We start from the raw sequence: 27,088 nt of genomic DNA, 5'->3' as shown, positions 1-27,088 counted from the left end.
TTTAGCTTTTCCAACTGCATGCTTGTTTAATCGAAGAGCAGAGGAGTTGCACCTTCCACATTCAGGCTAAGCAAAAATGGGCAGTTCACATGTAAGTAGTTACTTAATTTGGATTGTCAAGAATGCAATGATTTCCTGGTTTTATTTTTGTCAATTTTCACTTTATATGGCATTAATACAGCTGCAAGTGAAGATTTAAACTCAAAATCTACTTTGTGGGGGAAACTTGTATGCAGCTGGTTACATTGCTTCGTAACAGTACATGAATAATGAAATTATTACTGCCACACACAAGTCCTGAGTGCTTTAAAGCTCCTTGTGTCTTAAACAGGGCAGCACATTCATTTTGAGAAAAAGAAATGATGCACAGGATGTCCTGGAAAAACTAATTTTAGTTAGTTTAGAAAATTTGTGTTGGAACATTCTGAACACTAAAATAATTCCCTAAAGAAATATTAAAAGCTTCCTGTCTCAAAGGCCAATACTTTCAAAATTTGGGTGTTTCTCATAGAACAATAGGGGCAGGAGTAATCTCAAAGTGTAGTATTTACAGAACATCCCAATTAAAATCCAATGTGGGGATTTACTGCATCAAATTACTGTATGAGGTTTGACTGAGACAATTTTTGGTAACATTTGTCTGCATGAAGACATTTAATATCAAAATGACCTGATTGTCAAGAACTTTTGTGTGACAGCTCTGAATAATTAGTTCCTCTGCAAGTTAAGTAGCTTGTGCTGAGGAAGATGGGGGTCTTAGCTCCAGTTTTGAAACTAGTGGATAAAAGCAATATTTATTCAGCAGTGCATTTTCTCCTTGAATGCAGAATCCATGCAGTTTTGCAGTATGTATCTATAGAAGACAGCCTGCCTGCTGATACAGGCCAAAGTGAGTTTCTGTAAGGTTTATATTATCATGTAACTATTTCTTAAATCCAAATTCAGCAAGGCCTGGAGATATGCCAAGGTTCTGAAGCTTTTGGATCAGTCCCCCAGGACGTTTGGCAGAGTGAGCAAGGCATCCCATACCCTGCATACACCCCATTTGCATAAAGCTCCAGCTACAAATCCAAGGAGCTTTTTGTCTCCCTGTGAGTGGGATGTTGGTCCCATCTCCACACCATCTTTTTGCAGTCTGGCTGTTTGCTAAGGGGAGAGGAGTGAGCAGATCAGCAGCACTGCCTGTGTCCAGCAGTTCCAGCTGTGCCCAAGAGACAGAGCTAAGGAGGCTCCTGCTGCACAGGACACACACACATCATAGGGCAGGCATCTCCTGCGGGTCCTGGAGAGCCTTTCACATGGAATGCAGTGAAGGGCAAACATATTCCATTCCCATAGTGACTGTCCAGAGGGGGTGTATCCGTGGCAGGGGTGATCACAGCACTGCAGCTCAGGCAGCTGTAGCAGGTGTGTGAGTGAGCTCCATGCTGGATTAGGTGGTTTGGATGTGGGTGCAGGACACCACAGTTGTGCTGCAGGCTACAGTGGGAACAGGGGTGATCCCATGCTGGAAGAGAATCCCATCATTCAGTCCATACTCATCTGGGAATTGAGTCTCTCTGTTGCTCCTAGAAAGTTACAGGTAATCTTGGAGAAATGCCTGCGTCTGTGTCAGAGAACTGCTTCTGGAAGAGCAGAAAATAAAATAGAATTTCTTGCCACAGCTTTCCAGCTGCAGTTTGCTGTTTCTCCTAATGTCATGTTTTGTAACCACAGGCTCATGAGTGTCTCATACATTGTGTTTTCTGAACCTCCAGAGCCAGACTTACAAACTCGCAGAGGATATTCGGAAACCAGCCGTAGGGGCTGCCAGTTTGTCAGCAGATGAGCCAGTAAGAATTTCTTTTGTGGAGGATGCAAGGGGCACTGTGCTGCTGCAGCACCTGTTGCTGTGGTTTATGGTGGCTTTGGGAGGCTCTGCAATGCACAGAGGCAGCTTCTCTTTTGTGGTCAATACTGGTGCTAGAAAGCTGGGTAAAAATGGCTTGTTTCATTCTGTTGAGTAATACAAAAACAGAATTTTATCCGCTTTGACATTTCAGAAGTTAAATTTTTATTTAAAAGCTTCTGCTGGGAGAAATATAAAATGAATCATCGTTGTCAAATGAGGTATTTTATTTGGTTAAATGAGTTTAGGTTTTAAAACTTTCTTTTAACTATTGTTTTTAAGTGGAGTTCTCATTGAAAGCTAACCATTCTCCAGTGAAAAGCTTCCATTATGTGGATGTTAAAATTGAACTTTTCAGCTCTGTCAGAATGTCTCATTTTAAAACTGAGCTTTCATCAAAATTCATATCTTCCTGAACATGTTACTTTGAACAAAAGTATCAAATGTTACTGAAAAAAATGCTTTCAGAACAATTTTCCAACTAACCCTGAAGTGTACCTTTCTCTCGGAAACTGAGCTCCCAATTAAGAGCTGCACCTGATGTGACATTACAACTCCGAATCTGCATATTTTCATCTGCTTTTTGCTCTCTGAACTCAGTTCAGAACTTTTTTCCTCCAATCAATGTTTTCAGCTGCACATCCTTTGCAATTTAAAGTCTCTTAATTATTTTCTTAATTAGTTTGCAGTCTTGTATCAAGCTTATCTGATGTCCTTAATATTAACACAAATAGAGCCAATCCACCTGGAAATCTCAATAGCTGCTCTGCTATAAGGAAGATGCTTTGGGGACAATTTGGGAATAGCAACAATGGTTTTCATTCTATGATTTGAGAAGCCTGATTGATTTTTACTTACGTGAAATTGTGTAAATATTTTTAAATCTTCTGTCTCTCAAAAATCCGTGAAGGCTGCTTATGCATGATTCCATGGTGTTTGTGAGTTTAATTAACCTTGGGGTTGGGTGAGTTCTTTGGTTTTAATTCAAATTTGTTGAGATTCTCTTCAGTACCCTTGACTTTCATCTTGTCATTGCAAAGCAGACTAAACCTTCTTCCAGGGAGGACTCTATAGTATAAGGGGAGGGCAGGTTGTTGTGGGACATATGGTTTGACAACTTGAAGGTCAAAAAGTAAGTATTACCTGGAGAACATACCTGCCCAAGGAGCCCTCTGGGGCTTAAGCTCACAAATCTCACAAGGACTTCTCTGTTGCCTATAAACATTACTGTCCTTGTAGAAATGTTTCCCTAGTACAAGTATTACCACAGCATGATTTTATTATCTCATCACAAAGCTCCACAATTGCTCTTTGTTGCTTCCCCTGGCAGAGCAGTGCTCAGGGACAGGCGATTCTTGTTCAGGCCCTGGCCATAAGCCCACGGTCAGCAGAAGACAGAAATAACTTCTTGTTTAGCTACCCCCCACTGGGGAGGGTCTGTGGCAGATGCTTTTCATTTCCACCGTCTCTTACTATCCAGGATATTTGCTGTTCCTTTTAGATCTGAAAATGTGAGTGCTGCTGTAGTAGGTGCTAACAAGTGGCTACCCATGAAAAAATTACAATGCATCTGTAGCAAAAAAAAACAGAACCCATCTGAAATATCAGAGTTGCTACATTTATGTTTTACATTATGTAAATAGGTCAAGCAGTTATGTTTTACAAAGACATTAAAAAATGCAAAGTATCTGGACTCTAAGTTTAGAGTTTGGAGTTTTAGAGTTTAATTTTAACTCTCTAGTTTTATATACTCTACTTCTGTTGTTGCTATTAAAGAAGTTTTTTTCACTAGACTCTCATCTTCATTAGGTGGGTTATTGGCACAAATCAGTTGTGATATCTGGTAGCTCAAGCTTAGGTGCCTCAAAAGAGGGGCCCTGAACAAAGAAACCCCTTGGCAAGTAAACCCTCACAATCTAAACTCCCCATTCCTCATGCAACCCTCCAGACCAATGGTAATATTAGGAGTCTTCTCCCTCAATATTGGTTCACTGTTTTGTTACCAGATGGTTGCTACATGGTGATCTTCACATGCCCTGAGGTGGTTTTGGTGGGGGTTTTTGTCAGTTCTGTATCCCACTTTGGAGTACAGTTGTCACAGTTCATTACCACAATCAATGGGCTGTCTGCTCTAGCCACCAATTTTTAAGTAATATTTAAGCTGCTAACTTTGTCTGTTCTATTACTAATGTTCTGGTTGTTCACATTTCACTACAATCTATCTTTATTGCTCTTAATTATGAGATTATTAGCTCTGGATTTCTCTGTAATCCATCTTTGACTTACACAACAGAGCCATATGGTTCAGATAAAGTTCAGTTTGTAGCCCCACAACTCCAACTACTTACTTCAAGCAAGAACTTTGCTACTTTCAAATAATATAAAATTTTCAACAGTTACTATTCAGAAAATGACTCTGCCTTTATTTTTAATTATGACTAGTGTCTGAAGCAATGGACAACCCATTGATTGTGGTATATGAACTGCTGCTTTAGGTGACTCAGCTGATCCAGGAGTATCTTGAAACTTCCTCCACCTCTTTCCTGTGAGGTAGAAAGGTATTGGACACACAAACCTCCAAGTCCCGCAGGCACAGTTGGTTTGTTGGACACCAAACATGCTTGTCTGTACAGTAACAGCATTTCTGTGTGTCTGTGAATGTACAGATGGTGTTTAGATAGAGTGTCTTGCAGAGATGTATTTTAGAAGCAATGAAGGGACCAAGGGGTGAAGCATGTCATCTTGGGGCTTCCCTGCTGGCGTGCAACACCCTTCAAGTTCTTGTCCCTTTAAATAACTGAGCTTTAAAATACATGCAAGGCTGAGCATGATGTTCCCAAGGATTGTGCCCATGGATTTGAGCCCTGTGTAGATGTTCTTAAATCATGTTAGCTTTCATGCTGCCATACACAAGAATTTACTTCAGGTCCATCAAGGTTAGCTCATCAAAAGTCTTAGTGAGGTGTCAAATTTTTAATAAGACATAAGAACATTTGAGTTAAAAATCTCATATCTCAGCTGGAAAAAGAGGCAAAATACGTTGTTATCCTAGTCAGTAAAATATGGTCAGTAAAATAAAAGAAGTCTGCCCCCATCATAACAAAGAATTATTGATAGCTTGTAAAACTTGATTTATCTGTGGTGAATGAAGCCATTTGTTTGCATTTTGTATGGCTTCCATTTGCAAGATAAGTAATCAAGGGAAGTGATGTGAGGCATGACTCATGTCTAACCACAGGCATGGTGTCTTTGAAGATTTCCTGCATCCTTTCCTGCCTGGGCTTCAGCAGCCCCACCAGGTGAGTCAGGTCCTTGTCAGCCCCATGCCCCCTCTGCCAGCCCCATGCAGGTGCTGGGGCTCTCACACATCTCAGAGGTGTCTCTATTTAAGCATCTGGATTGAGTCCTCTAGAAATAAAAGCTGCAGTTTTGCAGCTTTGGCATTCCCACTGCCCTGGTAGCTAACAGATTTTAAAAGTACTCTGTTAAAGTGTTCCATCAGCCACAAAAAGTTTTGAAAACATTAAAACTGGACAATATCAAATTCAGCCATGAGAGAACCACCCCAAACTTGCTTTTTTCTCTTAATTGTGGGTTTCTCTGTCATGGTGATAAGTATGAATAAATTAGATTAAAAAATAATCATAGATGGTATATTAACAGCTACTAGAAACAGGAGAGACTTTGTAGAAGAAAGAAGGTTTTAATTTTGCAGTTTAAATAACTGTCAGAGAAATTATCTTCACTATTGCCACTTGTTTGTAATAGGAAAAAGTAACTGTGACTGGTTCTATTGGGATCTTGTTGTCACTGCAGGTTAAGTCCCAGATGTAGAAAATAAGGTTTGCACCTCTCAGTTTGGAAAGAGTAACAGAGTCATTGCAAAGGCTGTTGACTAATCCATAAAACTTACACATATTGTATTATCCAATATCGAATTCATATAGAAATTGTTTTGATCCTGATAGCACCAAACCATCAGGACCAAGCAAGCTGACAGTGTGTGTGGCTGTCATGCAGCTGTTAGACACAGAACAGCCACAAGGATCTGGGAGAGTGACAGCCTGGCTGGCAGATGGCAGATGGCATTTGGAGACACTGATACCATTCTCTGAGCAGGCAAGGAGGCAGTTGGCAAATTTTCAGCTGCATATTGTGGTTGACAGAGAAAAATGCTCAAACAAACAAAAAGTGAGAGGTGCGTTTTACAAAACAGGTAAAGAAGGAACCTTGCAGACAAAAGGACACTTCTTAAGGTTGAACTTTGGCAATTCATTTGTCAAAAATGTGTTTGTCAGCCCCACCTTTTTATTACCACAGCACAAACCCCAGTGCTTGCTGATACAGCCCTGCTGCCAACATGCCATAGCTGTTTGCTTTTAGATGTTAGTACCTGTTAAAGCCTTTACATTTCAGAGAAATTTCTACCTGAATGACTGAGCCCCAGAACTTGAACTTTACTGAAGAAGAGCTTGCAGAAGAATCCCTTACTTTGGTGGAAGGATGGTAGGAGATAGTGAACACATCATCTGCTAATGACAAGATATCCTCGCCCTGAGTGGTCTTTCTCAGTTAGATGAGACCTGACCTTGCCTACCAGTAATTGCTCTTTGTTTCTTTTGCTTAGCCATTATATTAAAGAGCTGTAATATCTGGAAGTTTTTCTTATGGGAGTACCCACACACTGCGGTGAAATGGGCTTTATCTGTTTTTTTGCCCTTTCTGATTGAAGGTCTTGAGCTTTCTCAGCAGGTCAACCTTTTGCAACTGGGAATGTTGTTTTAGTAAATCAGACTATGGATGAAGTACAAATGTAGCATCATGTTTTCAGTGTGTCTTTGGAAGTAGATCAGGATCAAATGCAGCAGCCTTGTCCTATGTTTGTTCTTGTTTGTTCTTACTATTCTCCAAGGATGGAAATGCTTGAGATGAGTGATGAGGTTTGGGTTGTCTTAAAAAGACTCCTCTGGGTGGGAGTTCAGAGTTTCTTCTGATAACAGGATGTTATCCTGACAACATGTGATGCACTAGAAGGGTTTAACCAGAAGATCTAAGAACACATATCCTTTTCTTTTTTCCCTAGTCATTATTGTTAGTCTAGTTAACCCTGGATTCCAGTTGCATTATAGCTCATTAAAGACTTCTGCCAAGATAAATAATTAATCTTGAGTATATGTGTGTTTATAAAAAATTAATCATGTAGGTGCTGATTTGCCAAAAGCTGTCTTCTGTGACCCAAGTGTATTAGATACAGTTTAACCAAAGAGATGCACACCCTGGTGCTGGTGTTTGTTACGCTAACAGGGTGACTACATGGTTTGAAATATTTCCTGGTACATGGAGAAAATAAATTTCCTTCTCCATGGAAGAGAGAAGGATACACACAAAAGATAAAGACAGGAATCACAGACCTGGAAGGCACCTTGAGATGTCAGCTCGCTTAGCCATTGCCTGGAGCAATAATTAAATGTCTGTGAAGAATAAGAAGCTCTGCCCAGACCAGTCCTGGCAGCTCTCACAGTGCTGGGCTGGAGAGATGGTTCATTAGCTGGAGACTCCCCAAAGCTCTTTGAACTGGTGGCTCAGTGGCTGTGCATGGTGAGAACTGAGAAACCTCCACAGCTTCTGTAGCTTCCTATATAGGGTGGGCTTTCAATTGTTTTGACTTGTTTTCTTGTTTTTCTGGTATTCCTGTCCTCACCTTTGGGACATTATGGATTGTTTGGGATTGGCTTCCCAATCAAACAGGATGGAAGATGATCCAAGATGCTGCAATATGGATATACCTGTTATCCTAGCTAAAAACATCTGAACCCACCAGACAACCTTAGATTAATCTACTAGCAAGGTGCGAATCTCAAAATTAGTAGTGCCTGTTATGTGTCTTGTAAATCTTAAGAACAGAGCAACTGTATTAGAAATCCCCTGAACAAAAGACTGAAGCATGAACTCAACCCTTCAAAGGCACCAGAGAATCCACACAGTGTTGGGCCATTGTGCTTGTGCCCATCACAGGAGTTGTTTCAGCTGCAGTGAGCAGCTGAACCAAAGTCAGGCAGGCAGGAGCTCTAAATCTCAGGGAAATCATGCTGGTCCTCCCCTGCTTGATTGAAAAGAAAGCTCAGGTTGATGCACATGGAACTAGTTTATGCCATTCTTTTTAAAACCTCATTTTTCTCCAATGCATTTTTTGAACATAATTAAATATCTGTGAAGAAGAAGAAAATGGGTGGAAAAACTCTGGCATGTTCGTGTAGCCCATGCCCAGTATCCACTGGTGATGCTCTCAGGTATGCGAGACATTCACACCAGGTTGATGGGTGCAGGCCCACAGGAGGCCACTGATGTCTGATAGGAGGCAGCTTACCCTGGGACATCTCTAACAGCACCAGAGACCTATGTTTAGACAACTAAATACTGCCCTAAATTTTATTCCTGATCCCACTCAAGTGTATGAGTTAATGCTCTAAAGAACATGGCTGGGTCAGTCTGCCCTTTCTGTCTGCTGCCACTTTTAGATTTAATTTTTCTTTCTGTTAAACAGCAGCCAAAGACAATCTTGAAGTTACACAGCCACTAAATAAAGCACATACATTATACCTGGCAAAAATGAAGGCTGGGGCACTCACTCAGCATACCTGCATCAATCCAACTCTTTTTAGAGCTTTTTCTACAGCTACTGGAGATGATCTCACTTGCTCTGGTCAGCAGCCACACTCCTGGCTCTTCCTAGTGATCTTCTTTAAGGGTCTGTGCCTGCATTTATCCATGTACATCATCAGCAACAGCCTCTGTTAGAGCTGCAGCAGGTGCCCAGCACCCTGAGCAGCTGCTCCTTTTTATTGTTCTGACAGAACTCATCCCTAAATCTGTTCCTGAGCAGCCCTGTGGCATCTGCGTGAGATCATGGAAATGGAAAAATAGCTGTGATTGCTCAAGCTGTATTATCAGCTGTTTTCAGAGAGCTGTTTTTGCTCTCTTTTGCAATACAGGAAACTACCTGACATGTTCATGGCAGCACTTCTGTTCTTGTCTACTGAGAGATGAAGACTTTGTACCTACTGCAAGCTTAATTGTCTGTAACCTGAGGAAAGCTCTAGATTTTTAGGAGTGTCTGCAATGTATTGCAGCAACCTACCAATGCCTCTCCTGATGCCTTGAATCCATCAGAACTCTTGTTCCTCCCCCCACACCACGTCCTTTTGGGTTTGCTGACCTTTGCTAAACTGTTTATTTGTGCTCCATAAGGGCTCCACATGCTGAAACATCAAAGCAAAATCTACAAAGCTTCTCTAAGCATTACAGATCATCTTCAACTATAAACTCATCTTACAGCTCCCTAAAGTCAGATGTAAATTATAGTAGCAAAAACTACTTGGTGTGCTTTAAAACAAGTTAGAACAAAGCAAGTTAGCTTTAGATCTTTTATAAACTGTCCAGTTTAATATAAATAAATCTGTGGCAATTTTAGCCAAAGCTGCAAGGGAAACAGGTTATTGTCTAAAACATACTTGAGTGGGACAAAAAACTATTCAGGATAAGAGAAAACAAGTTGACACAGGCTATAAATGCAACTATGCTAGAAGGGAAAAGAATATTTTTTACCATCAGAACTATGGTCACATTAATTAATATAGAACTATAGGAGAGGAATGAGAAGAAAATTAAACAAATGAGTGGATGGGGCTGGACCAGTTTGTGAAAACAAGTTCCCTTACACCCTAGCTTCAAAGTTGTTTGCAGTCTTTCCACCTGATATTTCAGATTCCACATCATGCTCTCATGAAATTTGCTAGAATACTTCTAAATCAGTAACTAATCTAATCTAATCTAATCTAGTTCTAACTCTAAAAAATAACTATATTAAAGTGGTTCCATATTTTTAGAAGAAAAAAAAAAAAGAAAAATGACTACAGGTTACAAATTGTATTAAATATCAATTGATTTTGCCATATATCCCTTACATTAAAATCTACCTGTCAAAATCCACAGGGTAAAGAGTACAGCTCTGGCACAGCTCTCCCTCTCCTGCATTGGGAAGCTGTGTCAGTGGGAAGGTCAAGGATGGGACTCAGCAAGAAGTGAATTTTAGTCAGTGCTTCTCAGCTGACCCAGGAGCTGGCTTTCACAGTCACTTACCTCAGTGTCAGATTTCCCTCTATAAAGATGATGCTGGTATTTCACGCAGGACTAACAGAATGGTATCCCCCGGTGCATCATTTTATGTTTTGCAATGATTTTTTTAAGGGCAGAGGCTTTAGCAGAGCTGAATAAATTCCTCTGGTGCTTTAAAACAAACATGTCCTGAACATTGAAACAGGCCTTCCTTCCTGCATGATTTTTGCCTTGAAAAGAAATGTTTATGTGTTTATGTCTTTATGAATAATCAAAAACCTGTATTTATGTCTTTATGAATAATCTAACACCTACAATGTTATTTCAGTTTCTGGTGGTGCCATTTCCTGCCTGCTGCACCTGTGCCACACACAAACACAGCACCTACAGTGCCAGTTGTACCCAGGAGTGAGGGGCTCCCTAAACCTGGGGATGGATAACTGACCATCCCTCCGGGCATGAGAGAGCAAACCACTCTCTCCCAGTCCTGCCATGGGCTGGCCATGACCTGCAGTGGGCAGTGGGAGCTGCAGAGGCAGCACCAGCATGAGAAGGGCAATTCCCACAGCCCAGCACTTCTGGTGGGCAAGGCAAGGCACAGGACAAACCAGCTCCTGCCTTTGTGTGTTTGTGTGGGTGTTTCTGTCCAGGCTGAAGGTCTGAAAAGTGAGAGACAATGCCAGATGAAGCCTTTTTCTTCTCACCACTGCACCTTCAGTCCCAGATCAGGAGGCAGTGAATGTGAAGCAATAGTTCTCAACTCTTATTGTTGCAGGGAATCTTAGAGTCTATAAATTAGAATAGCACTTGGATAACTACAAAGTAGTTAAATATCTACATTTGATACATTAGCACTTTTCTCTGTATTTTGTGCTACAGAAATTTCCCCCTTTTTCTGTTTTTTCAGCTGCTTCTTTGGTCCTTTTGGTTTGCTTTGCAAACAACTCTAGAACAACTTCAGAACTGGCTGCCTAACACAGACAGCAAGATTTACCATAGGCACACTAACAGTACAGAGCCAAAGTAGGGGTATTTTCCTAGAGCCTTCTCTTCTCCATGCTGACCAAGCCCAGCTCTCTCAGCCTGTCAGTCCATTTCCTTTGGACATGATGCCATTGAAGAAGCACCTACACTCTGCCAGAATAGAAAACTGTGACTGGAATTCATTTTTAATAGTTATCAGCGCATCTGCTTTCTAACTTCGTGTTTTTCCCTTTCCATTTTGACCCAAACTCTTGGGAAACTCTTTGAAGACTGTTAAATAAAATCTCCACTAGAAAATATTAGTTATCTATATGCAACTATTTCCATCTTGTTTGAAAGGTTTAGGAAAATTTGTGTGAGCATACAGCAGGATACATCTTTAAAAGCTTTTGTCTTAATGATGGGGCAATCAAAGTGTTACCTTGTGCTGTAAAGATGAAATTATTACATTGTTATTGTACCTCACTAATTGTTATAGTTGTAAAAATAACTTTGTGTTTCAGCGACCATTAGCAGTGGGTTCTATCCTACCTGGAAAAGCCAGGTACCTAAATGGCTTCAGTCAATCACAAAGGCACATTGGTAAAGCAGTGTAGGGACTGGATTTGAGCTTTCCTCCTTGAGAGCAGACCCTTTGCCTTTTGACAGAGGATCCCTTTAGCCAGAATTGTAGCTCTTTCACCAGAACTAGTAGATGACAGCCTGAAACTTTTGAAGAATACCAACAAACAGACTTTCAGGCTGTATCTATGCTTGTAAATAAAACTTGTTGTTCTCTGGCATGATGAGCATGTGGCAAAGCATGGCCCACAGCCATGTGCCTAAATTATCTTTATTCCACAAGCAGAATGCTGTTGTGCCAAATGTCTTTCAGGAATGGCCTCTGCCCTGTGCTACCCCCAGAGACAAGGAGGTTAATCAGCCATTTAACCTCTTCTGCTCCTCAGCAGACTGGTGGCATTTTCAGAAGGGCTTAAAAGCAGACTGCCATTCCCTGCAGTATCACAACTCTTAATTAACAGTAGTGTGCCAGTGCCTGGCAGCCCTGCAAACAAGCAGCCTGATCCACATGTTGCTCTTTAAAGGGAAATGCCAAAGCACTGCCAGGGCCCACTTAGACCCTGAGTCTGTGGTGTGCATGCTGGCTTGTGCTGCTTGACTTAGAGGCCCAGAACCTCTGTTCTGCTACTGTTTTAGAGTCTGGGCATTTAAAATATTTGAGTAATTGTGTTAGAGGAGCTGAAATTGTTGCTGTCATTGTGGTCTCAGATAATTCTACTCTTTTCTGAGAAGCAGCAGAGTGGAGGGTGTACCAGCATTGCAGCCCCTGTGACTCACAGCTTGGGAGATTAACAGCTAACTCAGATCACAAGGAGCAGGCATGGTTTTCTGTTTACATTGATATGTCAGGCTGTAAACTGCTGCAGTGGCTGTGGACTTTGAGTTATTATCCTGTCCCTGTAAATTCAGCTTGAGGTAGCCACATGTATTATTTTGCCAAAATAAAAAAAAAAAAGCAAAACCCACTTCCTCAGCAACAACAAAAAACCTCAGCTTTATCACATTATGTATCTCCAATTATCTTGTTTGCATGAATGCATCAATACAAGAAAGGTTTTCAGGAGCAGTTTTCATCCAGATGATTGGGGGTGTTCACAGTGCTTAAAAATGTACTACAGAGATAGGTCCTGATTCTGCTAAGGTGTCTGTAGAGGCCTGTTGTTAAAGTGGTACAAACCAATAATATTTGATCTGGCATAAAGATGTCTAGTATGAAATTATTATCCTTAAATTCTTTGAATAAGACAGAACTGATTGGCAGAACAAAATTCTATAGGTCATATATATCATTAATATGGTGATATGTTATGTAGAGTAACATACACATACATATACATATGTATGTACACACATATATATGTACACACACACATATATAGATACATATACATACATATATATATATATATAGATATGGTGACAAAGTTGTATAGACCACTGTGGTTTTTATGTGGTGACAGCAATTTGTGGATCCATTCCAGGAACCCTAGGGATAGATAGAGTCTTTCAGCAAAGCCCAGCCTGGATTTCAAGGTTTAGATGGTGTGAACAAAGATTAAGCAAGGACCTGGCCCAAACTGCTGTCATTCTAATGCAGAATTGTTTCCCATGTGTTTCCCACGTGTTTCCCATGTTTCCCATGTTTCTGCTGTCTCTGTCTCCTCACAGTCAGCCCACAAGCACCGCCACCGCCATGGCTCTGATGCAGAGCAAGATGCCAAGAAAATTCACAGTGCCTGCAAAGGAGCAGGTAAGAAAGATTTTGGAGATTTTTGGACTTTGTGCAAAGGGCAGATCAAGACTATAAAAAGCATATACATGAATTTAGGCAAACCAACTGTTCCAACCAGTTTTATGCTTTCTGTCAAATACTGACTCAAACAACATTCACACCTATGAAGATAAATGGGAAAGGAAGGCAGCTTGCTCCTCAAAGGCTGGTAAGATCTAATTTAATAATTGCATGTCTCTGGAGCATTAGGGTAAACATGGTATTTGTTCCCTGTGACAGGGACATCAAGCTGCCAAGACTAATTTGACAATCACAGGGTCCAGCTAGTCAGGTTTGAGCTAGTAAGGTCATCGTTAGATATCCTTTCTCGGGCCTCCAGGGACCAGTAAAGGACATCATCACCTCCATATTTCATCAGAGCCCACTGCAGCTCCATCAGCTGAAAGGAATTTACAGTGATTTCAACTTTCACCAGTGATTTTTAACTGAAAATAACTGTCCCTCACCATTTTCTGAGTCAGTTTGAAGTAAGTCTGGCTGCATTGGTGTGAGTGAGGAATGCACAGTGTTTTGTGGGATCCTAAGGTCCATGGAGGTGACAATGTTTAATAAAGGAAAAACATCCAGGCAGCACACAAGATCAATAAGTTATTAATTCACTCCAGTTATTTGCACAGTTAATATGTATTTAAGCATTTCTTCCTGGTATGGCAGTGACATCCAGAATCAGCTAGTGAAGTGTTGAGTTTTAGGAACTGTTCCTGTTGTACCAACTCAGCCCTTTCAAGACAGTTGCCAGAGGACTCTCCTAATTGAGAGTTTAACCCAATGTTATCAAACAGGAGCAGAATTCCTTCTAAAATTGGACCATGCCTTCTGCCTTGGATCTAAGCAGGAAGAACAAGATGCCCTAAAGTTGTCCTCCATGTACCTGGTGGTAATAAGGGAAGAAAACATATCTGCTGTTGTTGAATACCAGTATAATTTGTTATCTTTATCCTTTGTACTGGTTGCTACTCAGAAACCCTTGTTGGTTCCTGCTCCTAAAAGCCTGAGATGAGGCACAGCACAAAGCCCAGAGATGGCCACACAAAGGCGTCAGATGGCAGAGATCAAGGAGAGTGTGGGGCAGTGACCACCAGCAGGATGTGTGGGCATCAGCAGACCTGGCAAATGTCTTGATGCCTTTGGTCTGCCATCCTGTGGGCATTTGGGCAGTGCCCATCACAAGCCGGGCCATGTGTCTGTCCTGGCTCACATTCTCAATTTCTTGTCGTGAAGAAATAATGCCCGAGTCCATCTGCTGGCCCTCAGGTGGAAGTGCAACCCTAACCCCTGTGCCAGTACCACAGCTGCCCTGTTGTGTCCTTTGTACATCCAGGTATCATCACTGTGGTCCTGTCTCTTTTTAGCTGTAACAAATTCCTTCCAGCAGCTCTGTTTAGTGCAAATATCTGTTTAGTGCAAACATCTGTTTATATGGCAGAGGGCAGCAGAACTGCAAGAGCAAGGTCACTGCCTTTAGGAAGCTTTTTCAATCCATTGCATAAGTCAGAGCTCAAAGCTGACTGAGGGCTTTTCCCTGGAGGGGGCTGCATGTCCAGCTCCCCTGTGGGATGGGCAGCAGAGCAGCTGCATCTCTTTGGGCATTCCACAATCCCACTTCACTCTGATTTCTGCCAAGCAAAACAGTATTGGCAGAGACTGAGACCATTCAGGCTGGTTCCAGGTTCTTTTTCCTGACTCCATTCAGCAAAATTAAAACCAATTTTTAACAGGCTGTAGATCCAGGCTTCAGGTTAATGAGCTGATTCAAGCACATCCTTGCCTGGCACACATTCTCACTCTGTTGTGCCAGCACAGCATTCATGCCATAACAAATTGGATCTGGCGGCTGATCCCTTGGGACTGCTCAAACAAGCGTTGTCCCTAAAAACATGTCTGTCAGCCTGTGGGCACTGGCATAACCCTGATTTTAGGAGCAGTGTCTGCCCTTCTCAAAGAGAAAACTCAATTTCTTTGCTATTAACAGCATGAGATGGTGAAATTTTATTTTATTGAACATTGTAGCTGACTACAGTTTAAATTATCCTCAAAAGAATCTTAGATAGTACAAATCATAAAGGTGGAACCAGTGGGGATATATGTACAGGAATTTTTTTTCTCTTTAGAGGTCACATTTTCTTTCCTCTGCATTAGATTCCTGATTTTAAAATCCCTATGCACAACTTCTTTTTCAGGAACCAATGAAAAAAAAATTATTGAAGTCTTATCAAGTCGAACATCGGAGCAGAGACAACAAATAAAACAGAAGTACAAGGAATTGTATAGCAAGGTATTTTGAAATAAGTGTTCTCTCTGTTTGAAACCACTGCCTCTCAAAATACATCCTACAGGCTTCTGCTTTTGAAAATGTCAAGGGCATAGTGCATTTAAGGAGGACACCAGTTACTTTCTGATTCAGCAACTTATTTTATCTCCAAAAATCATGATTATTTTTTTAATTTTAGGCCTCAGAATCTTCTTGACGTCAGCCTTAACCAGATCAGAGCATTTTAATCAAAGCTGGGAGAGCTAGAAAATAATTCATAACTGAAACAGAAAATATTTCAGCTTGTGTTCATCTTCAGCACATTCAGAAAAAGAAGTTAATGTAAAAGGAAAATTATAAGTCAGAGTCCCACTTAGACCAGATGCAAATTCAGACAAACTATTTGATCTCACACAACTTTATTTTTATTGAGTTTAATAGAAGAATTTAATAGAAGCTTAATTGATTTCTTCCAGTGATGAAGTAGAACATGTTGCAAAACTCAGAAGTTTCATTGGGCACTTGATTTCTGCAGGAGGCATAAACTGCCTTAATGATTTTGTGTGTATGAAAAATAAAGCTTCTAAAATATTGTTTCAGTAAACTGCTGAATCCTGCAGACTTTTTTATTAAATTGGTATTTTCTTAGTGTCTGCTTGCTTATTAATCAGTCTAAATAAAACAGCACTGAAGATGAATGAAAGCCTTCTATATGTAAAATTTACAGCAAGCATGATACAGATTTTGGTTACTACAAATACTATAATGTTGTTCTATAATCAGAGTTAATACATATAGGCATTAGAAATTATCAAATGCCCTGAAACATCACAGTGACATCAGCTCATAGCCACCCTTCTGCTCTCCTGGGCAGCCTGAATCTCCTGAGCAGGAGGCACAAGTGGCACCCTGTCCCTCCTGCGGCTCCAGGAACTTGCAGCATTTGTGGGGTGTGTGTTGAAACTGCTCCAGCACAGATGGCAGCCTCTGACTTGAGCAGTTGAGTGCTCATGTGCAGTTGTGCAAGCAGGAACTCGAGAATAATAGAGCTGGACTTCTCATTCAGTGTTCTGACCTTGCCAAGTGCAGGAAATGTTAACTGCAGACAGGAGTTCCAATGCACCCTCAGCTGGCATCCTCAGCATGCACAGGCCAGCTCTCCTCCAGGGTCTTACTGAATTTTGATTTAAGGTTGATGTGGGTATGTGTGTGTAAAAACGCTGTTTGCTTGGCACAAAAGCACCTTGCTGAAATCTGCTGCTTTTTCCAGGAAGTCAGTTTGAACCAAAATTGGCAGATAAGGTTTTTAGTTTGATCCCCTGTGTGGCAGCTCTTTTGAAGGAGGAAGCTTCTGCATTTTATATCAGACTACACTCCTGTTAAGTTTTTCAAAACACTATTTTGCATTTGTTTACACAAGTAAGAGTCATAACTGGACTGATATTGGTTGCTGTTTGAAGATGGGACAATCATTTCACTCAATCTAAAGCCAAAATTTTTAGGGATCTTATTTTGTAAAAAAAAAAGTCTGAATTTTAAGGCCTTTTAAAAATTGTTTTGTCCATTTTTGGCACAGAAGGAGCTTTTAAGTAATTTGATTTCCTGAAACAAATTAAGCAATCCTCTAATCTCACCTCAGCTTTTGCACTAACCCTCCTGACTGTCCCCACAGGAGATGGAGGAGGACCTGAAGGGAGACCTGAGTGGGAGCTTTGAGAAGGCTGTGCTGGCTTTGCTGGACTTGCCCTGCGAGTTCGAGGCCCGAGAGCTTCGGAGGGCGATGAAGGGAGCCGGGACGGACGAATCGCTGCTCATTGAGATCCTCTGCACTCGCAGCAACAAGGTCAGGGCAGCACCTTGTGGGACCTGCCTTGGGCAGCAGGGCCGGGAGCTCACCAAGAGGATCCCTGCAAGGAGGAGCAGGGATCAGTCCAGCTCCTGTGGCTGAAACGCCTCTTGGCAGCGTTTGCAGCAGTAAGATTGCCATACTAGAGCTGAAACTCCAACAGGAGTTAAGACCAATAAAATTCACATTCCTACCTTTATTCTGCTCCTGCCTGCCTTGGATGGCACGGACCAGCACCGGTGAGAAGAATCCCCAGATACATGTTAAAGGGCAGCTTTGGCACTGCTCTGATGGTTCAGAGGTACAGGAACATGATCCTAGTGAAAAAGAAAATAGTTAACTCTTGCCTTAATGCAGGGAAAACCAGAGGGACACCTGCATGAGTCAGGCACCCCTCAAAGCGCTGTCCTCAATGGGGACTGGGAATTCACAGCTTCTCCCACCCCCGTGGATGCTGCACTTCACACTGGGGTATTTTCTGGGTCCCTTGTGGCAAGAAGGAAACGATGAATCTGACTATATGTTCTTACAAGGCTAAGAATTTTATATTATATTAAAGGATTTTATATTATATTAAAGAATACTATACTAAAACTATACTAAAGAATAGAGAAAGGATACAGACAGAAGGCTAAAAAATAATAATGAAAAACTCGTGACTCCTTCCAGAGTCCTGACATAGCTTGACTGTGATTGGTCATTAAGTTAAAACAATTCACATGCTGGATAAACAATCACCAACTACATTCCAAGGCAGCAAAACACAGGAGAAGCAAATGAGATAATATTGTTTTCCTTTTTTCTGTGAGGCTTCTCAGCTTCCCAGGAGAAGAGTCCTGGGAAAGGGGATTTTTCAGAAAATATGACAGCAACATCACACACTACAGGCATGGTGCTGACTTACTGGTGTTTTGTTTGCTCATTTACTTATTAATTAATAACACATCTTTTATTTATTTATTAATTTGATTATTACTTTATTTATTTTTTTGTTTTCCTAGGAAATTGTAAACATAAAGGAGGCCTACAAGCGCTGTAAGTAGTTTTATCTTTCAAACACCTTCATTTAAATCCTTTCTCACTGGTTGAACTCTCATAGATTTTGTTTCTTCCCAGTGTTTGACAGGGATCTGGAGTCTGATGTTAAAAGTGACACCAGTGGCTCCCTACAGAAGATATTAGTCATGGTGCTGGAGGTGAGGCTGGGGACTTTCCTCTAATGCAGCTGCCTGACAGAGACATTTCCTTTTTTCCCTGAGTAACCATAATAAGTATTGCCTGGCATTTATAATAATGCAGTTATGATATGTAATATAATAATGAGGTAATTACAGTAAACAAAGGCATTCCTCAGTATAAGAGCCTTTCATATTTATGGCTTTTTAATATGTACAATTTCAGTTTATGTACCATTTTTGTTTATGAAGCCACAGATAGTTATATCAATATTGATACTTTGAAAAAAACAGGATTGTTTTACTGTTATTTATACCATCGTAAAGGCTAGAATACTCATTCGAGGTCATGGCCCCATCATTCTGAATTTTTGCCCTAAACCACAAAATCTTATTTCCATCTCAGCTAAGGATTTCAGAATTCAGATACAGAACAACTAAGAAAGAGATTGCTGTTATGTTAGTTATTCATTAATCAAAAAAAGCTTATTTTCCATTAGAATACATTTTATTTTAAACCCCTTTCATGAAATAAAGCAAAAAATCAACACCTTCATAAAGACACATTATAAGTAAGAAAAATAGGAGCACATCGAGAAGTGCAGTGTGTTGGTCAGTCTGATCTGACAGCCCTGGGAAATGACAAGACTGAATAAATAAAAGAAGCTTTAATGACATAACAGTCGCATCACTAAATACATCACAGTTTAGATTGTCGTCCTGGGAATCATTGGTACAGCTTTTTCCAACCTCCTGTAAACTTTCAGGAGTGGCAAATACATTTATTGCTTTTTTTTTTCATCGATAATTTCTCCCAGGGATGGTGGTGTTGGTGAACGCTCAGAGTACATAGGTTAGTCAGGAGAACATTTCACAGTTACCAGGGCATATCCAGCCCTGTTAAAAACATCACTGTACCTTCGCTGCAGGTACTGGGCCCTCCCTGCTCCAGGGGCAGCAGCGTTGCATCTCGTTAGGGCCCGGGTACACAGCACATAAAGATGGGCACAAACCCTACACGAAGGGTTCAGAGGACCCAGGGGGTGACACTGTGCCCATCCCCGGGCTCCTGTCAGCAGATGGCAGCAAAACCCCAACCCAAAAACCTGTCAGGGCCAGAGATACACAAATATCTGTGAGCTGAAACGAAACCTGCACTTGGTTGGGTGTTTTTTACTGTTATCTCCTTTTCTGCAGGCAACCCGAGATGAGACCCAGCAGGTCAATGCAGAGCTTGCTGAGCAAGATGCCTCAGATCTGTATAAAGTAAGTGCAGTTGTGCAAAAATCCCTTTTTATCCCATGCTGCACAACAAGGGCTGCCTCAGGGGGACTAAACAAACCAAGCACAGGGGCAATGGCAGCACAAGGAGAGGAGCAAGGGGGGCATGGGCTGGAGCTGCATGGATCAAGGGTTCTGGCTGACTTCATGTCTCTACTGTGTATGAACAAGTGCTTCCAGAAAATAACATGTGCTTTTGAAGGCAGGAGAAGGCCGCTGGGGAACAGAGGAGCTGGCTTTCAATGTGGTCCTAGCAAAGAGAAGCTACGGCCAGCTGAGAGCCACTTTTCAAGCCTATGAGAAGGTGAGTTTATCTTCTGCAATGGGGGTTGCATAGGCCCTGACATATAGGTGCAGACCCTACAATGACATATAATCTGAAGAGCCTTTTCCAACCTAAATGTTTCTATGTAGAGTGGAGAATCTTTTATCTGCCATTTTATAATTTCTTGAATGCTTTAAGAATGTTGGAAAACATATTTATACAACTGTATCCTGAGCATACAGAAATAGGTGATTTACAGGAGAAGCTGTATCTTCTGCCATTGTGAAGATCCCATTCCCCTTCACAACTTACACAATACTCAGCCAAATAAATGTCTGCTCCTTCCCACAGCTGCAGGACAGTGTACCCCCCCTCCTGCAGCAAAGGGACAGGTTCACAAACTCCTGCCCTGAAGGAAGGATTTGCTTTTCTGGTCTTTTCTTCTCCTAAAGAGAGCCTAGCAAGGTGTCTCCTCCTGTTCCACCACTTCACACACTCATATTGGCTGAGGAGAAGTTTATCTCCAGCCTTTTCCTCTCTGCCCACACTGGGCAGATGGCCTGTGCAGGTGCTTTGCTGTGCTTTCCCTGTCTCCAAGCGTAAGGCAAAGGAGGCAGCAGGATCCTGGCTATTTAGTACTTTTCCCTGCATCACCCAGCAAGGACATTTTACTAGTGCCTGGGCCTGAACCTGACCTGATATGGAGATATCTTGCTTGGAAATTACCTCTGAAAGTCAAAGTAATGGGAGATCCAAGGTCCTTCTCCTAGCACCAAGAGGGAAGCTCAGCAGTGACATTCTCAGGATCTCCCTCCAGCCTCTGGCTCACAGTCCTCAACTTCCCTGGGAAGACTCTGAGTTCATCAGAACACTACAGCCTTAGGCACTGAAGATGGAAAGAGCTCAAGTCAAAGCCACGTTTCAATGTCAACATAATAAGAAACCAATAGCTACAAAAATGTTTGCAGCTTAATCCAAGTTTTGGGCTGCTGCTGGCAGGAGAACAAACCCAGTCACAAACTTATACTCTCTCCCTTGGAGTGGCCCAAACCCTGGGGGTTCAGTTAAATGCTCCAATAGCCAAACTACCTTGGCTTTTGATTCCTAAAGCCAAGCAGATCAGGTTGCCCAAACCAACCCACCACATCCTGCCTGGCTGCACTCAAAGTAGGCCAAGATTAGAGCCCAAATCTTGCAAACATGCCCTTCTCTTCAGCTGGAGAAATACACAGGGCAAGATCTAAACCAGGTTGGTGCTTTGCAGAGCTTAAGCCCTAAAGCCTCATGTGGTGCCCCTGCTGCCTTGTACACACAGTCTCCCAGCTCTGACCTAAAAGTCAGTGTTGAATAGTGCAGGAACATCCTGATACACAAAGTAGGGCAAAGTAAAAGTCTTTGAGGTTCCTGAAGTTCACAAAAGTCAGAGTAAGCTCTGTTTTGAAGAGACAGTTTGCTTCTCCAATTCTCTACAGAATAATACAAAAACTTTGGGATGACCGTGGTGCTTGTAAACTTTGCCTGGGAAGCCAAAGACAATAAGTAACAGAACTTCACAGAGTTGGTAAAGCTCCAAAAATTATCTTATTTATGTGGGAGCTATCCAGAGCCTTTGATAGAGGGGCTAGAGAAAGCTTGAACAGTTTCTGCTGACCAGGGGTCAGTCAAGAAGAAGCTGCAGCTCCTTTGTCCTAGAGGCTGTCAGATACCTGGGACTGCCTGGTGGAGATTATCCATCCCTTCACCACCGTGCTTACCTGGCTGCACAGACCTTCTCCTGTGGGTCACAGTTCATCTGGGAGCACTTATGCCAGAGGAGAACTTCATTTACCTCAAATTACTCCTTTGGAAAGGCTCTAAAGGATCTGGATTGACCTTTTGCCATTGGATCCCAAATCTAATGCTGGTTTGACAGTGGGAAGACATGTACAGACAGAAGCTTTTATGGCTCCTTTTTGTTCTCATAGGTGTGTGGTAAGGACATAGAAGAATCCATTAAAAGTGAAACATCTGGAGATCTGGAGAAGGCTTATCTGACTCTAGGTAAAAAGCAATCGTTTCAAGACTTTTCTTTTCTAGTTCTTGCTGTCACCTGACATTGGTTGTTGGGGGTCTGTGCACAGCCTGGCAACAGCCATTGAGCTACCCCTAAACTGAGCTAACATATCTGCCAGGGAAAAAAGAGGCAGCTTTCAGTAGTGATTAGGACTCCTTGGTTTTAAAACTAAAGCTTGCCACCCACAGCTCCTTTTTTTGCTCTCTAACACAAGGTAGCCACCTCCAAGCTGCCTCTGGGACAATGGCCAGTGATAACTTTCAGCAGATGCTTGGGCACCATGAGAAGTGTGCTAGCCAGCCACCACAGAAATGTACAGGGTCCTAGACAGCAATTTAGTACTAGGGTTGGCTTTGACCAGTACTTAAACCTGTGCCCTGCCTCACTTGTATTGCTGTTAGCCATCTGGATTTAGACTCTCACAGACCTTCCTCCTGTGATCTGCAGAGTGAGCAGCTGTAAATGGCTAAATAAACAATTTAGTGCAATACAACAAGCAGCTACTCCAAGAATGGATGGGCCAGAGGATCCCCATGGGGACAAATGCTCATCCTCATTCATGTCGTTTTCACTGTGGAATGGCTGAGTACTCAGTGCTGGTAATCTCTTGTGGAAAAATGGGCATCCCCATTCAGACTCCAAGATTTCTCCTTGCATACTGATAGGGGATCAGTCTCAGAATAAAAACCCTGCCAGTTCATATGTCTAAGCATAAACACTAGAGTTTCCTTTTCTTACTTATTTAATTCTGCCTGAAGTTGTATCACAAACTGTAAATGTACAAGTATAATGAGGCCTCTTACTGTTTTCTTTAGTCAGCTGTGCCAAAGACTGCCCAGGTTACTTTGCCACACTTCTGCACAAGTCAATGAAAGGAGCTGGGACTGATGAAGAGACCTTGATTCGCATCCTTGTGACCAGGGCTGAGGTAGGGTACCCTGTGTCCTGTAACTCCTCACATCAGCTCTGGGAGAACACAAATGTAGAGGGTATGGAGTGAGTCCTGGTAGATCATGTGCTCAGCAAACCCTTTTCAGCCCAGTGACATCAGTGGTCACACTCTGCTTCTGTACCCAGGCATCTCTAATTTTGATATTGCATCTATTTCTGTTTTCAAAGGAATTAAACCAGGAAGCATGTAGGCAATTTCAAGTGGAGTCAACTGTACCTGGTTAAAACCAGCCCATGGGAAGGTCTGGCACCAGTAGGATATGTAGAAGTAATTCCTAGTTAATTAATGATAAAGCAGCAGTTTCCAGTTTGAGAATTGCTTATAAACATATGTTGCCAATTTTCTCTGATTCCAGCTGGGAAAAACAGATGGGGAGGAGGGAAGAGAAATAAAAAGCCAAAGGAGTTAACTGTCATTTTAAGAAGCACAAAACTTCATAAGACATTTGAGATATTTAAGCACAATCTTTAAGCATTCCTTGTAAGCTGTGTAGGTTGCAACCCCAGGGCTGTTTCAGTCAACACAGAGGAGGAGCCTTTCACAGGCATGAAAGGAAAAAATATTTCTCAATGATCCACAGTGAGAAAAATTAGGCTCCGGGGTATTGTCTCCATTAAGACACAGTCCAGTCATTATAACATTTAAAACCCACTGTGATAAAGATCAGACCTGTGCTGTAGGTGCTGTTTTACAGGACAGCTCCAGATAAGGAGTTTGTTTCTCCCCCACCAGTAACCATAAAATTACTTCTCTGGGTGGAACAACACTCTTTTTTAGCCATGCTCCTGGGACATGCCTCTTTCCCTGATTGCCACCAGGGGATGACCTCAGGAGCCCCTGAGACATCATTACTGTGTGAGTTTCTCCAGTACCAAGGCTGGGCTGGCACAGCACCACTGGGCAGAGATTCTCCCAGCCTTGGCATAACTTTCCATGCAGGCCTTCTTCACAGTTAGCATCCCCTCACCACCACCTGACATGGGCTTACCTCGGATTCAGATGTTCAGCTCAAAGTCCTCCAAGAGTTTTAGACCTCCTGTGTTCTCCTCTCCTACTCCCACTCCTGTGGTGGGCCTTGAATCAGACCCCAGGGGCGCTGGCAGGGGCAGGGCAGGTTACTCAAAGCATTCACCACTCTTCTAAAGAGCTCTTGGTGTCTCCTCAGAGCGACCTGCCAGCAATAAAGGAGAAGTTCCAGCAGATGTACAAGAAGCCCTTGGCTGAAGCTGTCCGCTCTGACACATCTGGGGACTTCAGAAAGTTGCTGCTGGCAATTTTGCACTGAAAGCCCATCAAGAATGAAGAAGCATGCTGAGCAGCCATCTCTTGATTAGCTTCCAAAAAACCATCCAAAAATGTGGCATTAGCACAAAGAAAAAATTCAATTTATTTTCTTTCCAGCTGGGAAATATGTTGCCAAGTAATGTTGGACATGAGGTTTATGTTATGGCTGTCTTGCCAAATGCCCTTAAGCAATAAAGGCATGTTGAAAAAATTAGATATAAATTGACCTCTTTGTGTTTGCATATGTGAGGAATCTTCTGTCATTGTTTCTTCTGGATAGATTTTCTGTCTTTCTCTCATTCTGAAGATTATCCCTGCTCTTTCCTAAATTCAATGAATGTCATGTCATGCCATTACAGTCCTGCCAAGAGAAAATGAACAGTAATTTCTTCTCAGCTCATTATCACAGCTCTTTAAACAACCTGAGGGCTGTGAATTAATGATTTAAGTCAGGCCCTGATTAAAGTCCTGCTGTCAACAGGAAAGGCCAGAGTGATTTCCCTATCTGTGAGCTGCCCTCTCAGCAGTCACCTCTTAAATTATCCCATGAAGGACAGAGACTTGCAGTCCCCACCAGCACCACATCCTGGGATATGGTGCAGGAGCATCACAGGGGAAGAGGAGGGTCTTTCCTGAGGTGGATGTGAGGCAGGAAATGGTGTTCCCAAAGAGGAAGACATTGGGCATGGTCTTCATCCTGGGATATTTCCTGGTTTGATCTCATGTCTCACCTTGCTTTGAGCAGGAGCTTGAATTAGACACCACTGGAGTTCCCCTTGTCCCTGAATTACCCAAAGATCTTATCATCATATGAGAGAAGATGTACATGAAAAAAACTGTAACAGAACCTGATGACTAAGAAGAAGAGAGTGAAGAATTTAGGTCGAGGAGAGGGATTCATGAGTGTTTCTCTTTGTCTGGCCCCTTCTGCCTCTGAAGTGCTCCACCACTCGGCATGATGAAGGGTCGTTCAGGCCCTCTGAGGGATGACTGCTGCCATCCTATTCCCATTGAAAACAGCATTTCTGAAGCACTGGGCCTGTTTCTCCCCTCTTGGATCAATGTCACAGCAGCAACACCTGGCCACCGAGTTATAAAATGGGGTAGTATAAATGAGAGATGGGAGAGATGTGTGGCTTTTGAGAACAATGATTGGTGTCTCACACAGGTGTAATAGGATGTTGTGGCACTTTAAAGGCCTGATCCTTCTTTGGGAACATTTCTAGCTACCTAAAAATATTGGGGCAGATCCTGAATACCTGAATGCCTTTATCACAGGTATTTAACATTCAGACCCAGCAAGAACAGAGCCATGTAGGATCTAAGTATCTTCTTGTTGCTGTTGCCATGGGTCTGTAACCAGAGACTATAGAAAAGATAGATGAAGATACTTTGGTGTCCAATGATAGGGTGATATTTTATCCTCCAGAACACTGTATGCTCACACCAAGATAAGGTACACATTCTCAAATGATGTAGTTTGAAGAAAAAGCCAGCTGGAGTCTGAAATACACATGAAGTAGCTGGTTTAAGCAAAGGATTTGTTTTAAAATATTCCAACAAAAGTGCCCAAAGCTGTATGAGTGGTTTCTGTGAAACCTCCAGAAGCTCAGCACTCTTTAAACCAGCTATGTTCTTATTTAATGTGAAGCACATTACTTTGGCAGCCAAATTTATTTTTGCCTGAAGACTTTTAATTAACACTAGTAGGTCATTCTGACTAAAGAAGAGTGCAATTGCTTTCATCTTAATCTTTCACTCTTTAATTAGAGATTGGCCTGAAAGCAAGCCAGGAGCCCACACATCTTCACACCCACGTATACTGGGCCAAAGTCATTATTGAATTACATGCTGTATCTCTCGATCTGTACACAATGCAAACAGTGACTCTTGGGAAGTTGCTGTGTGACTCCAATGCTGTAAAACTTGTCCCCATGCCTTTATTAGTTAGGTCAGGGGCTCAAGACCAGTATCTATAGATGAACTCTGTTGCCCTTGCCTGCAAAATCAGAACCAAGCCCAGATTCTTCAAATAAGCCTTAATTCAGCATTAAGTATCATATCAATGTGAATGACAGCTGTGGCAATAGGAATCAGGGAAAATATGTTTGCTGAGCAGCTAAATAGAAAATTAATAACATAATAGTTACAAAAGAATGAGAGAAAAAGACCTTAAGGATATCCGGACTTAAAAGAATAGGAAGAAGGTCAGACAGCTAGCAAGTAGCAGCAGCAGAAGAAAGTTTGCAGATTTTTCTGTGGGCAAGAGACAGCATTCACTAATTGCAGCAAAAGAAATTCCTACCAGACATATGGAAGCAGGTTGTCCAGAGAGGTTGTGAAATTTGCATCCTTCAAGATTTCAAAAGTTCATCTGAACAAGTCCGTGAGCAAGCTGATGTTCTCCCAGCCTAGGCTGAGCTGTCACCCCAACCAGCCACCACTGCTGCTTGAGGCATCTTCCCATCCTCTCCATGGCATCTGATTAATTATGATCCTTGTAACTGTCTCTTTATACAATTAGAACTGTTAATCCTGCATTTTATTCCCTCTTCCAGTTTTATTAAGACCATATAAGAAATATTTTTTTCTTGTCCCCTGTCAGTTTAGACTGAAAATTTGGGCAAAGGGATGATCTGTC

The 27,088-nt window shown here is 42.0% G+C and overlaps 1 protein-coding gene across 1 annotated transcript; it reads left to right on the top strand.

Annotated features, from left to right (window-relative positions):
- ANXA13 (annexin A13) lies at window positions 1-24,663 on the top strand. Its single transcript, XM_074556573.1, has 11 exons — window positions 1-91; window positions 13,217-13,298; window positions 15,521-15,615; window positions 17,264-17,434; window positions 18,439-18,472; window positions 18,554-18,633; window positions 19,810-19,878; window positions 20,096-20,197; window positions 22,123-22,198; window positions 23,027-23,139; window positions 24,329-24,663. The coding sequence occupies exons 1-11, from the start codon at window positions 77-79 to the stop codon at window positions 24,446-24,448; spliced, it is 957 nt and encodes a 318-aa protein (XP_074412674.1). The 5' UTR covers window positions 1-76; the 3' UTR covers window positions 24,449-24,663.
- The last annotated feature ends 2,425 nt before the right edge of the window (window positions 24,664-27,088 follow it).

This window comes from Zonotrichia albicollis, chromosome 1 (assembly GCF_047830755.1).
Source record: "Zonotrichia albicollis isolate bZonAlb1 chromosome 1, bZonAlb1.hap1, whole genome shotgun sequence".
In the NCBI taxonomy this organism is placed as follows: Eukaryota; Metazoa; Chordata; class Aves; order Passeriformes; family Passerellidae; genus Zonotrichia; species Zonotrichia albicollis.
The sequence above is the reverse complement of the archived record's forward strand: the minus strand, read 5'-3'. Positions and strand labels throughout refer to the sequence as shown.

Coding starts and splice junctions, on each gene's coding strand:
- ANXA13 (XM_074556573.1), top strand. Junction 17,435..18,438: donor TCTGCACTCGCAGCAACAAG/GTCAGGGCAGCA, acceptor TTGTTTTCCTAG/GAAATTGTAAACATAAAGGA. Junction 23,140..24,328: donor TCCTTGTGACCAGGGCTGAG/GTAGGGTACCCT, acceptor GTGTCTCCTCAG/AGCGACCTGCCAGCAATAAA.